Source organism: Gavia stellata, chromosome 18 (genome assembly GCF_030936135.1).
Source record: "Gavia stellata isolate bGavSte3 chromosome 18, bGavSte3.hap2, whole genome shotgun sequence".
NCBI classification, from domain to species: domain Eukaryota; kingdom Metazoa; phylum Chordata; class Aves; order Gaviiformes; family Gaviidae; genus Gavia; species Gavia stellata.
Genome location: NC_082611.1, coordinates 12,794,952 through 12,812,474, shown reverse-complemented (window position 1 = coordinate 12,812,474; position 17,523 = coordinate 12,794,952). Strand labels below are relative to the sequence as shown.

General features: G+C 35.5%; 1 protein-coding gene across 3 annotated transcripts in view; it reads left to right on the top strand.

The window, feature by feature from the left end:
- CLEC16A (C-type lectin domain containing 16A) overlaps positions 1 to 17,523 on the top strand; it is an 81,976-nt gene that overhangs the window by 5,304 nt on the left and 59,149 nt on the right. For 2 of the 3 annotated variants that reach the window (XM_059826372.1, XM_059826370.1), the window contains exons 2-9: positions 1,877 to 2,005; positions 3,338 to 3,471; positions 4,258 to 4,406; positions 5,090 to 5,195; positions 7,059 to 7,182; positions 8,083 to 8,257; positions 9,820 to 9,873; positions 12,397 to 12,510. In XM_059826372.1, the coding sequence (XP_059682355.1) occupies positions 1,877 to 2,005; positions 3,338 to 3,471; positions 4,258 to 4,406; positions 5,090 to 5,195; positions 7,059 to 7,182; positions 8,083 to 8,257; positions 9,820 to 9,873; positions 12,397 to 12,510 (985 nt within the window). Of the gene's footprint in view, positions 1 to 1,876; positions 2,006 to 3,337; positions 3,472 to 4,257; positions 4,407 to 5,089; positions 5,196 to 6,710; positions 6,717 to 7,058; positions 7,183 to 8,082; positions 8,258 to 9,819; positions 9,874 to 12,396; positions 12,511 to 17,523 lie in introns of all 3 variants that reach the window. The other variant, XM_059826371.1, reaches the window with a different exon arrangement.

Genomic DNA, 17,523 nt, shown 5'->3' with positions numbered 1-17,523 from the left:
TCTTCCCTTTTCCTTCCTCTTTCCTCTGCTGGTAGGTTAACCTTAATGTGATGTAGGCTTTATCACGTAGCTGATTTGGGGGGGAGGGAAGGGAGCATGTGGTATATCAAGTTTGTCAAAACTGTGAACTTCTGAGAGTTGTTTACCTCTTGGTCCTTGTGCAGTACTCAACACAGTAAAATGGTTATTTGATGATTAAGCAATATCAAGATGAACAAGCATATAGCATTTTACTATAATGGCATAATAAACTCTGAAATAGCTTCTGCTTCCTGCATGGCTTACGAGGACAGACTATGTCTTGCAACAAGTCCTGTGAAGCTCTGGCCAACTGAGTGGCAGCTCAGTACTTGAAGAAGATTTCCCAAACAAAATTTTGCAAATTTTTAGTAAACTGCAAATATGCTCGAACTTTTTTTTATTGAATTCAAGCATGAAAAAGGTTCTGAAACTACATAATATCTTGTTTTGTCTTCCTAAGTCTGATAAATAGTTGGAACAGCCTGATAAGTGTGTTCAGTTAAACGGCATTTCAGTCTCCAGTAGCTTGGCAAAATTGGTATTTTTATCTTTTACATAATAGCTGCTTGAGGTCTTTGGGTCTGTTGCTTAAACATTGGCTTCTTGAACTTCTAAACTCCTGCATCATACCAATGAGATTTCTAAAACTTCAACCTGAATCACTGAACAAACTTTCGTGAAATCCAAAACAATAATGATAGGCTGCCCCAGAGTTAGGACACACAGGCTGTTTTCCCAAAAATAGATCCTGGGAGTTTTGATTAACTCCGCTTTTCATGGGAAGGTTGATCGTATGGAATATATGATCTGTGTTTAGTAATCTAAACTCTTGTAGTTTTAAAATTACATGAAATTTCTCTGATTATATTTTTTGTTTAATTACTTTCATAATTGTGCATCTTTCCTATATACATCCTTTTTCTTTGTTACTATATAAATGAAAAAAAAAAACAGGGAGAAAAGCAGTGGTGATTCTTGTGCTTTTAGTAGAATTTGCACACACACCACACCACCACCCCCTTTTTTTCTTTTTTTAGGACACAGGGAAGTAATCTTTGATGTAACATCTTATTTTGGAGAAAAAAAGAGAGGAATGTGCTTCCTTGACTGAGTAAAATTCTGAGACTTACAATATAAGCCTTTCAAATTTTATTTAGCTTCCTTTCACCTGTGTATTATAGACATAAGGTTTTTTTAATTTCACGAGACAACCTTAAACTCTTGACCTTTGAGATGGTAAAGCTGGAATTTGCTGCCCTTCCGATCAGTATCTCTATGCTTGAAGGGCCAGAGACCTGATGATTAAGCTTTGCCAAGATGAATGAATAGTCTTTGACAGTCCTGATTATTAACCATCAAATTGACATGAGTCTGTAAAGTGTGTCTGCAGACAAGAGACGGGATCTAACTTTTCTAGTTAGATCTGCATGTGCCTCTTTCCAGAATTACACTTTCTCATGTCAGCTACTGCATGCTTACCTGCTGCTTCTATTTCTCCTTTTTTTTGCTCATCATCCATTTGACTTTAACATACTTCCAAAGAAATTCACTAATTTGCCATAAGAAGCACCATGGGACAAGTGTTACATAATTTCTAGTTCTATGTTAACATACGCATAAGCATTCGTAACTCACCTGGCTAGTTATGGATTTGTTTTGTTTGTTATCTATTCTGTTTAACCATTACTTTTCTTTCTGCATCAATATTAAAAGGAAATTTTAGGATTTTAAAATTGTACAATGATTAGACATAATGTGTGTCTGTGTCTACATTAAGTTGGAGCGACTATAGACAAACGTGGTCCATGTGAAAGTGGCAGGATTGCACATTACTTGTAATTATTTTTTCTTTTAGGTATATGTATCATGTTTTGACTAAAAATACAACAGTAACAGATCACAACCGCAACCTGCTGGTAGAGACCATTCGTTCTATAACAGAGATCCTTATATGGGGGGATCAGAATGACAGCTCAGTATTTGAGTAAGTACTTTTAAGCATTTTTGTCTCTGGTTTTGTTTTTGAAGAATGATGAGAGTTTCATAGAGATGTAGTTCAAAAGGTTAACTCTTCCCAGACTGTATTTCATGAATGTTGGTAGAAAGCTATGTCCTGTAGTAGGCGGGTAAGCAGGATCATATTCTTGTCATAGAAAGAAACAGAGAATTTGCTTCTGTTAACAAAAAAGTGCTCCAAGTCCAGAGCCCCTTTCATATACTGCTTTTGTTTGACTTTCAAATATTTGTTAAAAATACAAAATCTAACCTATTTTAGGGCCCAGATTGACTCAGTACATCTATTACTATCATATGACTTTAATTTGTTCACTTCAATTTATATAAAATACTACAAATCTTATTCTAGCTATGATGTTTAGAGTTTTTGTTCAGATGTTATTTTAATCTTCATAAAAAAGTGTGATAGAAAAACAAACTTCAAATATTAACAGTTGCAAATCTGACTGTATTAATGCCCATTGCTTGGCTGTTTGTCTCAAGACACTTGCTCTTTTATAAAGGCAATTTGTGATTGAGATAAGTAAAGCTAAGGTGTTTGGTGTTTTTAATTACTTATTTAGGGAGTGGTTGGTTTTATTTTTACAACATGATTTCAACATGATTGGGTTATGATGTGGACTAAGAAAATTAACTTATTCTGATTATTCATACCTATACTGTAACTCTGTCACATTCCTCACTGTCTTCTCTACTTGGGAGAATTTTGGGAATGAGGAGTTTTTTCTGCAGTTAACATAAAAAAATTTCATAGATACATATTTGTGATGTCCTGGTAGGAAAGAGTCCACACTGTTCTCTTTAGATTGCATGTATTTCTGGTTTAAAAACACTTCTGTTTGAATTGTACAATAAACCATGAAATGCTTGCTTCTGGTGTGCAGAAAAATAATTAAAGTGGATCAAAAATAAGGTCTACAGTGTTGAAGACAAAAAGTGTGTTAGCTTAAAAGGTGCAAGTGAACAAAACATAACCTTCGTTTAGAGGCTCTCCCCTTCAAAATGATGATTGCAAGGTAGCCAAGCTGCCTGATAAATTGAATATGCTAAAAATAAAATAAAAAAGGCCCTGATTTCTTGACATCCCTTTTCTGCATAATTTGAATGTTTAAGTGCCCTCATTAGTATTTAAGGTTTTTGGAAGGTATTCTTCTGTTGTACAGATAAAACTTTGCAAAATAATTCTTCATAAATGTAAAACGCTGTTTGTCAAACTTGCCTAGAATAGTCCCTGATCCCAGTAAAATTATGTTCTGTTAAATACAGCAAGTGACTTAATGACACCTGTATTTTATTTCAGCTTTTTCTTGGAGAAGAATATGTTTGTTTTCTTCTTGAACATCTTGCGTCAGAAGTCTGGTCGTTATGTGTGTGTACAGCTTCTGCAGACTCTGAACATCCTCTTTGAGAACATCAGTCATGAAACATCACTGTGTAAGGGCACACTTTTAAACAGTTTAGGATTAAGTGATCAAGATTTGATTGAATTCCCTTTCATTTAATGACGTTTAGTCCTAGTGATGCTTCACAGAACTATATGAATTCCTAGCAATCTTTTTAATTGAACACTACTGAAAATACAGTGTAATTTGACTCCAAAAGTACCTTTTAATGTAAATTTTCAGTAATACAAAAGTAGTTGTTTGGTACTACTGAAAACACTTGCTTAGCATATTTCAAGAGGTTCTTTAAGTCAGCAAATCAGTTGTGGTCTGAAATGTTCGCCTTGCTGCCGCAGATTATGTAGTGGAACTCAGAACTCCGTTGTATAATTTGTACTGGAACTGTTCTGGCATCATTGGGGCTGGCATGCAGCCACTTGCATTTACTTCAAGGGTTTTAGAAACATGTAAAGAAGACAGAGGATTAATAGTTTAAAGTACTGCACAACTATCATGAAGAGAAAGTCATATACAAGCCTTTGAGAGTTTATGACTTTGGGAGGAAAAGAGAGTTGTTTTAAGTGTTATTAGCTGCAAAGCCTGCATAAATTGAGGAAGGTGAAGTATATTCTCAGTTGTCTTGTTCTTGGGAGCAAAGACCTTTGTAGGGAACAATTTCCTTATACTGCTGCTTGAAGCCATCGCTTGAGTTGTTTGGCTAAAAAATGGGATCTTTAAGCATCAGGTAGTTTGTTGCTAGCTGGTACTTCAAATATGGCTAGTTAGCATAATGATTTTCTTCTTTCTGTTAACCTGTGTAATGTGTCTTATTTTTCAGACTACCTGCTCTCTAATAACTATGTAAATTCTATTATTGTCCACAAATTTGACTTTTCTGATGAGGAGATCATGGCATATTACATATCATTTTTGAAAACTCTTTCCCTGAAACTCAACAATCATACTGTACATTTCTTTTATAATGAGGTAAGTGAAGAAAGAGTTGCAGTATAACGATAAGAGGACTTTAATTAGAAATTGGTAGCAATTTGGCACATACTCTATTTAGTGTCTTGTCTCAGCGTGTCCTGCATTTATTTTCATAACAGTAATACCGGTGATTGAGAATTCATTTGTGGGGATCTCTTCAAAAGCATGATAAAGAAGGTCTTTATCCTCATACAACTATAATAATAAAATCAAAATCTGGAAGTTAGTGTTATATTGGACTGTTTCAGTAGTTCTGAAGTCTACTTCCCTGAGAATTCAACTTGTTTATGCCTTGTTTTCTTGTGCGTTTATAAACGGGATCTTTTCTGTTGCACCACTTGGTTCCACGGGGCTTAGTCAAAGTCTAAAAAGCCTGAGTAATCAAAGGCCAAAGTCGAAATGGGTTTTTCCTCGCTCCATTCCACTTTTTGCCAGAAGAGGGCATTAAAGCACTGAATGTGTGCAGACTTAACAAGGAAAGCTCTGACGCTTAAAGCAGTTTATTTTAATGCAGAGCTACAAGTGCAGCTGACTGTGCATTGTAAAATCATTTTGATTACTTAAGAAGAAGGTAAAAATATCAGAGTAATACACGGAAAGCGTTTTTCATACAGAATCCCAACAAATATTCTGTACATGTTTTGGTTTATTCATAAATACTTTCTTTTCTCTTGTTACAGCACACGAATGACTTTGCTTTGTACACTGAAGCTATTAAATTTTTTAACCACCCAGAAAGCATGGTCAGGATTGCTGTTAGGACTATAACTTTAAATGTCTACAAAGGTATGCTTTTTATATATTAAAAAAGGCATGGTATAAAATGCTTGTTTCATTGTAGTTTAATTTTCAGTTATTTACATTTAAGGGTTTTCTGTCTGTTTTATGAGATTGAAAAAGCTTAGCATGTTGACATGCTTCAGATACACTTTTTGGTTTTTATGAAGCAGAACCTCAAATCTACAGTACGTATGTGTAAATAGTATTGTTTCCTCACAAATGAAACTGGTTTTAAAAAAACCAAGACTATCAAGCATACATAAGGAACTTTAGCTTCCATTTCAACAGAGATCAGAATGTGAAGGTATTTAAAAAACAAACAAACCCACCCCCCCCACCACCCCCCCCAAAACAAAGTGCTTTAAGAATATAAATTATTTATTACTTATGAACTTGAGCTTTATAATGTATGAAGCAGTAACCTTGCTGGCCTGATCACTTCCTTTTGGATTTGAAGTGCATTAGCATATGACTGTAGAGCTTCTAGGTGCTGCAGTCACTCCAGTCTAAAGAGAGCTAGACCATTCCCTGATGTGCCTAGTGAATGCCAGGAGGCTGCAGTTGCAAATTCCAGTACTGGACATTGCAGTAGGACATAAGGAAAAAAAAACCCCAAAACTTCACTGTGAGAATAGTTAAGCACTGCAACAGATTTTCCAGAGAGGCGGAGGAATCTATATTGTTTGAGATCTTCAAAACTCAACAAGGCCCTTAGTAAACTGGGTGAACTTTGAAGTTAATGCTACTTTGAGAATGCGTTTGGACTAGACAACGTCCAAAAGTCAATTCCCCCTAAATTTTTCTTGGGGTCTATAAAATCTGTAATAGACTGAAAATATCACAGTGATCTCTGTAGAAAAATTGGTGTGTATTCAGAACATCTACTTCTGAAATCAGCGTGCTGTAAGGTAATATGTATTATGGAATATGTTCACGCAGGGCTGCTTATTCTTTAATCCATTTTAAATTACGTTCTGAATTTACACAACTTTCTATCAATTAAGAGAAGTAGTGATTTCTTCATAGAAGAATATAAGGTCTTTTTTAAAAAAATGGACAAGTGGCTTTGCAGATAGGTTCTTTATAGTGTTGACTGCAAGAGACAAAATGTCTTTCTTCTGTATGTTGAGAAATGGACACTTCATATTTGTTTTCTACTTCAAGGATCTGTAAACCCAAATATGAGCTCACAAAAAGAGCCAAGTGCAGGCTTCATATCCTATTTGTTATATATTTATGTAACTAAATACTTCTATGGTAAAAAAATGTACTTGTCTAGAATTTTTATTGAATGTTGTAGTGATACAAAGGCTCAGATGTTCAGGTTTCATAATTTTCTGACTATCCATTTGCATATATTCTGATCTAACACCTACCCTGTATGTTCTAGTTTAGATGCTTTGTGCTTTAGCTTTTTAAACCCTTTTGGAGGATGTCACTATCCCAGTTCCTAATCCTGTTAACCGTTGTCTGTTTCTTTTGCCCTTCCTTCACTGATGATTCCTGTGTTCCTTAATGCAGTGTCATGTAAGTCTAACTAGCTTGACTTTCAGCATTACTGCTTTATTCTTACGCTTTTTTCTCTTATTTTTAATAAAGAATGTGCTAAAAAAAAACCTTTCTGAATTCCACTAGATTCGTTTATCTTCAGACCTATATAAATATATCAATATTAGGCTCATTCAAGCCAATTAAGAATTGATATGACGCTTTTGTAGATGTCCATTTCATGCATAAGATCATGTCAGGTATATACTCATATGAAAAGCTAGCATGTAGTCAAAATTCAGAAGATACTTTGTTGTATTTCTTAAAAATGAATTTAAAAAAATTGGCAACTGATTGTTCTTCTTAACAATTTCTCTTCAGTGGACAACCAACCTATGCTGCATTACATTAGAGATAAAACTGCTGTCCCTTATTTCTCCAACCTCGTTTGGTTTATTGGAAGCCACGTGATAGAACTGGATAACTGTGTGCAGACTGATGAAGAGTAAGCTTTTACAAATGCTGGGTATTGGATGAAAAAGCTTTTGTTGGATGTTGATACTCTCCTTATTTTGTCTGTAGTAGTCCAGTTAAGCTAGTTTCTGAATACATTCCCCTGCAAGAATGAAAAGCTTGTACTGTCTACAAAGTTTTTTAGTGATTCCCTGAATTAATAGTGGTTAGTGCTGTGTGCCCTATCTGTGCTGATATCCATACAAGTAAATTCGTGTTTGGCAACGTGCTTTTTCTTCATCTTTGTTTTAATTCTAAGTTTAGTAGATATTCAGAAGACACAAAAGGTATTTTGTGCTTCTCAATCTTAGTAACTTTGGTTTTTTAATGTTCCTTTTCTGTGTATCATCTCAGTAGAACAGCTTTCTGAAAAGATCCTGGGAACAAAATTCAAACTGGAAAGCTGAACTTTATTAAATATATCAACTGTCAGACCTGGCATTCCTGTGTAATGTTCCACTATCAAATACAGAAATGTTTTGTTGATTCAGGTTATTCTTGGTTTGTCTTCCCACCCCCACCTTAGGATGGGCAGCTGTTTCTTGCTTTCTTGAAATGAAGAGGTAGATGTTAAATACAACATAGATTTCTTCTCTTATTTTTGGAAACAAATCTTACCATTTTGTGAAAAGACTCTGGTAGTGGAAAGTGATGTTTTGTAAAAACACTGCTGCTGAAAACTTGGGGAAAAGCTTCGTATGTGCATCCTAAAGCACATATAAGCCTGAATACTGTTTGCTAGCTGCATTAGTTGACTTTACTGAAAACATCTTTAGGTAGTCAATCTGCGCAAGGTGATCTGTGGAAGGGATGCATGTTAATTCTTTCCTTAAGTTTTTAAGACTTTGACAATTGATTATATCTGAGACTTTCTTTCTGCTCTCTTATTCAGGCACAGAAATAGGGGCAAACTGAGTGACCTGGTAGCAGAACATCTTGATCATTTACATTACCTTAATGATATCCTTATCATTAACTGTGAATTTTTAAATGATGTGCTGACAGACCACCTACTTAATAGGCTCTTTCTTCCCCTCTACGTGTATTCATTAGTCAATCAAGATAAGGTAAGCTAATACATGCAAACAATTAAGTCTTAAAGGCATTACTTGCTTTCGGTATGCATAATGATTTGTTCAGCAGGTGTATTTTGTGGTAGGGTTAATGCTGTCGATATCTATGTTTATGTGTTTTATGTGAAACAGCTTAAATAAGGTGACTGTAGGGGGAATACCCTGCCACTGAATTTAAGGGCATAGATGAAGGAAATTAAGGAAATAGATGAAATTTTAGTCACCAAACAAATACTGTTTTGGATGACATGGTTGTTAAATGCTAACAATAGTGGAGATGAGAAGAGCTGCAAATTTGGAACAGGTTTTAAATTTCTCTGGTGCTGGGAGATGTGATTTCCTTTTCTGATATGGTAACTTGTCTCCTGGCAAAAGAAGATTATAATACCTTTTCCCAGTATGCATGCAAATTTTCCATGTTGTAAAAATCCACTCCAGGTAGAAAATAAAAACTTTTGGTTTTGATACTTGATTCTTCTGTTTGCAGATAAGCTGTGTTTCAGTGTGATATAGTTGAATTTATTTTTAAAGCATATCCTTTAGCTTTAGTGGAAAGCTAATTCCTGTATTCACTTGTCTTTTAAAAAAAATAAATTAACTGTTCAGTTTATTTCTGGTATTTTCTATCCCTCCCCCCCCCCCCCAGCTTCTCTAGCAGTGTTTGTTCTTAAGATACACAATGCTTTGTGAATTTCAGCATGCTTTTATTAAACAGAGGTCAGGTTTCTTGCAAGTTAATGAATTCGGTATATTGCATGTGCAGTGAAGATTGAATAACAATGAGCTGCTTTTCTTGACATTGATAAGGCCATTGAAATAGGGTGAAGCAGACTTCCTGACTTTTATTTTCATTGCAGCTATTCTAACTCTTTCCATTCATGCATGTACAAAAATCTGCTTGTCCTCCTGATTTCAGGCAGATGTGAATGTTACCATGAGGACAGAGATATTTGCGATTGTAAAATTGTGCTGTTCTTATGTCTTGAGAAAACCAATTAATTTATTTAGTGATGGTTTTAAAGTGTAATTTATTTTTAGAAACATTTTCATTACTACTGGTTTATAAATTTATTCCTGTCATGCTCAAGTTATACTTCAAATATTTTTGTCCCCTGTGATTTACTTGATTTAGAGAAGTGTCTGTCAATGTGTTTTTATTATGTGGGTAATATTTCATTGTTTCTTAATAGCTAATTTTTAGACTTCAGTGAATGTTAACTGAAAAGTACTTTTTGAAGGAATAGTAGCATAGTGAAAACCAACATACTTCTCAGATAGTCATCTGTTAAATTTAAGTTACCGAAGTGACTATGAAAGACAGTAATCAATAGCAGTTTTTAAGCATGTAGAGTAAGGGATATGCTTATTTGGAGTCTTCATTTGGAATAGTTTACAAGAAGTGAAGGTTAAAGAGCATGATGCTTTCTGAACATTTTGTAGCAGAATGGGGAACAATACAATATTAGAAGTTTAGTTTTAATTAAGATATTAAACAGTGTAGATGCTTTAACTTTGTATAAAAAACCCCAGTGTTTTTCATAACGTCTTTTCCATAGGGTGGAGAGCGTCCAAAAATAAGTCTCCAAGTTTCTCTCTATCTTCTTTCTCAAGTAAGTATTTTAAGTATTTTGTCCTATTTCAGAACATGTTTTGCAGTAGTGTTATGATTTATAAATTCCTGTGCTTTCATCTATTTTGGCAAAGCCATTAAAGACAATTTGGCAAATAAAGTTTTAAAACTATCAGTTTCCATTAAAAAAAAAAAAGGCAAGATCATTTGTCTTTTTATGGACAGACCAAATAGCTGCTTACTTAATATTATTCTTCTGAGAATCGCATAGCACAGGGTAGCCTTTAGAGCATTCAGTGGTTCTAGTTTATGCACACCACCTGACAAATGGTGCATACTAGAGCCATGCAATATGCTAGGACAGAACTTAGTAAAACGGCAGGTGAAATTTAGATAGATGCTGTATTACACTTTGAATCTGACTCGGCTATGGAAGATTCCAGATTTGAATTTTCCTCTTTAAAAAATAGAGGGAACAATGATCTCATGGGTTTTTTGGATTAAAAACCAACCAACCAAACAAACAAAAACCAAGCAAACTCCAAAAACCCCAAAAAACCCACCGCCACCAAAAACTCAAACTTTCTCACAATTTGAATTTCATTATGCCTATGCCTTAAATCTAGAATTAAGTACTCGATATTTCTTATTCTTACCAATCCCACCTCCTTTTCTTTCTGGAACTTATTTTCAAATGAAGATAATTTTACAGTGGATTTTTTTTTTTATTATAGAGAAAAATAATCTTTTTCTCCCTGTAGTTTTCAGTGCATTGATATGAGACTAGTTTTCTTAAATTACATTCTCTGAAAATAGTTTTTACTTGTATTCATAGAATTTATATTTTCTTTTTCTTTGAACTTAAGATTTTACATTAGTCATTTTATTATGGTCTGGCCCATAATTTCATCATCTTTTTTTTTAAGAACTTTTTTGAAAAATGTGAATTTTCAGGATAATATAATTTGATTTCATTTAAACCTAATAAATTATGATGGTGTGGGAGTTATTTACCACAGATAAAACCTTGGGAGCAACAGCTTCTTGTAACTAAAGGGATTTGCGTCATAGGGTTGTATATGTTGACCTTGTGTAATGTCTTTGTGGAACCTCAGTGGAAGTATTGGGTAGGTATCACTTCAAGATTTGCATCTATGATCTTTATTGTTTTCAATAAAGTAAATGGAACTTTTTTCCTAACCATAAAGAATTGGGAACAAATTTTGTGTATTGGAATGGGATGTGATGTAGAGAATCAAGCTACTTTTTCTGTAACTGGCAGAAGTGCATCTTTTTCCACTTCTTTTTAACGTAGAGTCTGTCTTTGATGGAGTGGGATTTGAAAAAGTGTACACTGAGTATCTTCTTAACTGTTTGTTATTGACACCAGATGTATGCTTTAAGCATTACTCATAAATTAGAGACAAGTGCTTGAGAGACCTGTGCTAGCATCCACTGTTCACAAAGTGAACGTGTAACGTGCTTATACCAAAACATGCCTGTGTGTAGTCAAGCTACACTTTCTGAATTAGAAGAAGCTTGAGTGATTTGTGAGGTTGTTCAAAGTATTTGGGAAGCGACTTCCCAATGTTCTACGTAAGTCACCACCACATGCTAATAATCACTTCACTGTTGAAGGTCTGGAATGGTTCTGACTTTAATCAGAAAACCTGCGGAGATCATGTTTAGCTAAATATTGTCCAAACAATGATTAGGTTTACTGATTTAGAAATTATTTGGGGATTTTTCAGCTAGAACCACAGTTTAGGGATCCAGCTTTGATATTCCTGTGAAGAGGATAGATATGAGCAGACATAAGGCTATTGCGGCTGGACCTGAGCCACTTCTATTTAGAAGCCATTTGTTTGCTGGTCCAGCCTTGTAAGCCTTGCCTCAAAACAGAGTGGTTAGCGTAAACAGAGAATTCTGTTAAAGTACCCAATCACTTCTGGATAAGTGCTTTAATGTTGTAGGCAGTATGGCCCTTATTCCTGTGTTATGTAGCTGCTTTGTAGCTAGACGTTGCGATTTGATAGCCAGAAAAGCTGCTTCTGATCCAGTTTAGCCTATCACATGACATTCACTCGTGAATCACTGCAAAGTAATTGTGCACAACACAGAACTTGCTGGAGTCCTGCCAGTTGCTGGCATGCAAGAAGGTCAGTGGCTGCTGTGTACCATAATCAGTTTGTGTAGTTTCCCAAAACAGACATTTTCTGGAGCAGTTTTAATTTGGGTTCCTTGCTAGAATATCACACAACTTGCATCTCAAAGCTGATGAGGAGACAGAATTTATGTTTCTCAGAAGGAGGGAAGAGTATGAAGAATTATTAAAAGTAGGTAGCTTAAAATGTAGAGAAAGGTCAAATACCTCTAGAGAGGATTATGGTCGCCTGTGTTTTGAAGTAGATTTCATGAACCATCAGTGTTACCATTTGTGCTTTGCTGTATGTGTAAATTTAAGATACCAGTTTAACAAGGACAAAGAAGTATGTTCAGTGACTGAAACTGTATGTGTTCTGTACTGTATGTCTGATACTTCTTTCCACCCTTCTTTTAATAGGTTTTTCTAATTATACATTATGCCCCTTTGGTGAACTCATTGGCTGAGGTTATACTCAATGGTGACCTTTCGGTGTTTTCTTCTAAAGTTGAGCAAGATATACAGAAAAACTCAGTAAGTGGCCGACTAATCTTTAATTTTTTTTTTTAGAGGTAAACAAAATATTTGAATAACAAAATCAGGTGTCTGGAAACTGGTAAGCAAAGGTGATTGTGTTTATGAGAGAAGAGCCGCAATAGGAGATTTCACCTTTTGTTGTTGGATATGATAGCAGAAGAATGCTCTGTGCAACTTACAGTATTATGTTCTTGTCAAAGTTATAATATTTTTGTGTATGCATATATATTTCAGGTAGTGGTATAAGGTTGTATAGGACACAAATTAGAATACTTAGTTGCTTCTGCGCGGATCAGACACTGCAAAGGCTTCCATCATTTTGATGGGATGCTTTTGTAATCCAGTCTTCTGTGTTCAGATTTTGTTATCAGCTCTTTGGTAGTGAAATAGAAATGAGTCATCACAACTTCCTGTGAAATTATTTCCTTACGCAACTTGCAGTAGAAATGAGAGACTTAGAAGAAACACCTGGCCTTATGGTAAATCCTTTGGATATAGAAGGAAATAAAGATTTTTGTCTGAATATTCCCAATGTTTTAGCAGTGAAACTGATCATCTCTGAAAGTGTGCATCAGTGTGCATAAGAGAATATAGACCAGCCACAAATACATGGGAGTGTTATCCCTTTGTAATTGCCCATGTACCTTCCGATTTAATCCTGTGTAGATGTTGCTCGATGCTGCTGTTAGTGTTTTTCTAAGTGTGTCATGTTTATGATTTTTTCCCTTTTGTTGTGGGTTTCACAGTTTGCAAAATGCTTGCTTGTTACTTTTTAAAGGCCTATTTGGGGATGGTAATAAGAAGGGGGTATGTCCTTAATTTAGTTAAGAGGCTTCTGACTGTAGTTTTTCCCAAAGATTAAACATCTCCCCCTAATGTCTGAGTGGTCAGCAAAGAGTTACTGACCGAATGTTTAATTTATAACAAGCAGTAGATTGGTTCTTATGTACGTTCTTTCCCAGCACTGGCTATAGCTCTGAGAGTTTCAAGGGGGAGATATGCTTCAACTCCTCCATGATACAAGTCAACTTTTCCAAATTTCTTCCTACTGTGCAGTGGAAGCTGTGTGGGCTGATCTTAGCCAGTAGCTTTTGGGTTTTGGTATTTTGTGCTGTTGACCTTGATATTTAGAATCTAATCTTTTTTAGAAAAAACTATAGTGGAATGGTAGAGCTGACTGAATGCTTTAAGATAAAGCAATCTCTTACTTGCGTTAGCAAGTGTCTGACCTTCTGCTAGCTGCGTACTGAATGTCGTGTGTTACTTGTGCAGAAGCAGCTTTGTTACTAGGAAATTTGTGGCGAGAGGGTGCGGCACCAGTTGTTGCAGAAGTGAGATTTTCTTTTCCTGTCATAGTTACTGTACAAAGTTACAAAATGTCTGTAGCGTATGTGTGCTTGCAGTAATGTTAGGAATAGTTGGGGTTTCCTATAAACTTCTGTTCATCTGTTCTCTTATGTTTGTAATACTATTTAGGTTGCTGCTTCTTATTGGTCTTAAAGATGTGTCCTCATGGCATGTGAACTGAGAGTTCTGTCATACCTGAACAGGTAGTAAATAGGAGGGGTATTGTCTTTCTAGGATAGACGCTTAGCGAAACTGCTAGAAGTGGAGCTTTGTTACAGTGAGAGCAGAGTGGTGGCACTTTTGGTGGACGAGGAAGGATCTTCCATGTGAGAAACTGAAGTTTTTAGTAAATTCAGCATTATTCTTCCATGAAACCTTGGAGGGGAAAACCTTTACTGTCAGAAAGCCTATTGGTGGAGGTTGGTTATTTGCAGGAAGAGCAGGGAGTAATCTTCAGCAGAAGAGCTCCATGCCCTACTTCCAATGAGGGGAGCTATCAAGTGCGCTGCTCTCAGTTGATAAGTATGAACAACTACTGCATATATTGCATGGGTTTTCTACTGATATACAACTTGACGCAGTGAGGCTAAAGTCAGCTCTGGATATGGAGGCATAGACAATTTAAGTAAAGGTGAAGCAGTTTCTTGTTGCTCTGTGATAGGACTTCTTAGAGCAGAAAGTTGATTTTTGAGCATTGCAGTTATTACTGTGGTGTATTCAGTTGCAAAGAAATGACAAACCCCAACTGAATATGGAAGCTGTTTCAGAAGGCACTTTAGAATTGTTTTTTCTGGCATTAGTAGAGAAAAGTGATGAGCACGTTTTTTAATTTATTTTTTGACTGAGTTTAGAATTGTGTTTGTTCTTAAGTCAGACACAAATTTATCTTTTACTACTTCCTTTCTGTTATAATTTCCCATTGTAATCACTCTGATACTCTCCTAAGCTTGTTATTTTGGGGATATCTCTTTGTTACGGTGAGCCCCAGTTACTTTTAAACCCCTGCTCTGTACCTAACACTTCTCATCTCTTGCAACTGAGATGTCTTGATATATTTAAATTGAAGTGTAACTGTTAGTTTCTAACATGTAGTTTCTAAAACCCAAGTTAAATAGAACCTCATGTTTATATTCGTATTCCAAATAAGGTAAGTGAAAGTGGAATGGGGTGTACAGAATATGGACTGAGATGACCAGAAGCAGGGTCATGTGGGCTCATGATAGGAGACTAAATGAGTAAAGAATACTTAACAAAAATAAAAGCTGAGAAGGGTTGCGGTTGCTGTGTATAAATGCAACATATCCAGAGTTATTTAGGACAAAAGAGCAATGGTAGTTGTCACAACAGGAACAAATGGTACTTTTTACTGGAAATCAATTTGTGGAGGAAATCACCAGCAGATCTAACTGCTGATACCTTATGAATTGGCAATAACCCACCCATGTTGATCTGCTGAACATCATAGGGTAGTAATGATTGCCCAACCTCCATTGAACAGGTTCTCCACCTCAAAGTATAGCAAATACACTTTTCTTTCCATATTTTTCCCTGTATTTCTGTTTTCAGGTGGCATCAGAAGAACTACTAACTCTTATCTCATGATAAAAGTTGAATGTGTGTAGCCGACAGAATGTATTTAAACTTCTTAGCAGTCATCACACTAAGGTTTACCTTATTTCCTGTGAGATCTGTTTTCCTGCATAATTCGGATGTGGGCCGATTCTACCTATTTCATGTTCCATGGTTTCTTGTTTAACCTACTTTCTCTTTCCTATAAAAGTTGTTACTGCTACTGCCTTACTTTACCAGCACGCATTGCAAAAGAAAAACCATAATTGAAAATATGCTTGAAAGACATTCTAAAAGTATAAAATAGCAGTATCTCAAATCGTATAATCAATTAGATAAACCATGTACTATGTAAATTAATTTTAAGTCTGATTTTAGAATGTTTTAAATATATAGCCTTGTTACATTTAGCAGAACAGAATATATATGTTGACTTTTTCTCAGCATTCTTTCTTGAGATGGACCAGACCATGGTTCAGTGCTTATGAGCTGTCTACTGGTCTCTTCTGTTATTCTGCTTATATGGATAATGGCATATTAGAAATGCAAGGATGTAAGTACATGCGTTCTTCATAAAAAAAGTAGCTACAGGATTCTAGGAAGCAATTGTAAGAAGTGAATGCAGGAAGGGGAAAATGCATTATGCAACTTGCATGCTACTTTGCTTTTTTTTTTTCCCTGAAGAATAGGACTTAATGGGTTCTTCCCTTTTTCTTAGCACTTTTCTGACCAGAAGTCATCAATAAAAGGTAATCTGGTTGTAACTCTGGTTGTTTTATACCCTTCCTATGTTGCAGTTTGATCAAACTAAAAATATATCAGAGAGGTTACTGGGGGACATAAGTGTGGTAAATTTCACATTGTGGGTTTTTTTGGTATTGTGAAAGATTCCTCCTACCATATGGTTTGTTTCAGTGCCAAGTGTAAGGTGACTTTTGCAAGATTTCTATAAAACCTTCTTTAAAAAGTCAGAAGATTCAGAGAAGCTTCTTTCCAGATCTTTTCCTAATATCTTATTTTTTATACATATAGGTGTTCTTTATTTTATACATATAGGTGTTCTTTATTAAATGGAGAGGGATTTTTCCAAACTTTTTCTCTGAGGTCTCTTTGATGCACTCATCTTCGATGCTTATTGTACTTGAGTCACCTAAGGCAAGGAATAGAATCAGTTTTGTATTTACTCTAGTCTTACTTCTTTTCTCTTGCTTGCCCTTAAATTTTTAACCCTAAATGTAATTGAGGTCTGAAAGGTAATGAAGTTCCTGTAGCAGTCTTGTTCAGCATAAACCTGTGCTGGCAGGAAGCCCCCAAATTATGCGTTTCACTTCTCAGTAACAGAGAGGTTTGGCTGATCAATGTTTGTAGCTCTGGGTGAGAGAGAGCATGTACTCTGGTAATCCAGCTGGCAGGCCTAACAAGTGAGAAGGGAGCTCAAAGCATCACAGCTCAGAAACAATCTGCAAAATTGTAGGAAAACAAATTTTGTTGGTCCTGCTAGTTGCAGAACTTGTAGCGTCTTGTGTCTTTCTGGAAGAATACATTGTTCTCTGTTCTTAGGATGGCACAGACTCTTGGGAATACTTATTTCCTCTGGGAGAAATTTGTCATTGAAATTCATTTTCTTGCTTTATAAATTAATAATCAGGAAAATCAGATATTGATTGAATACTCTTTGCCTTCTTGTCCAAACCCAGTGTTTTGACTTGAAAGACAAACAACTGGTATCTTTGGGTAGAACACAAGTATATTAAAGTCTAACAAATGAAGTGGTTTTGGTTTTCCGGACTTGGTAAGTCTATGTCTGGAGGCCCAAAAAAGGTTGATGTCAGTGCCATTTGTTCCTGGTTGATACAAAGACTAGTATGATGTTGAGGGAAGCTTAAGATTCAAAAAAAGCTTGCGGCATAGAGCATTGTTTTTTGTCGTTGCCACTGTCAAAGACATTTAAAGAGTGTATTTCATATTAATACATTCCTGTCAACTCACACTTTGGATTTTGCTGCTTTTATCTTTTTTACAAAAGGTGTCTTAATTTTGTATGTACTAGCTGTCTCATCTCTTAAGAAAGTTCAAAGAAGGGAAAAAATATTA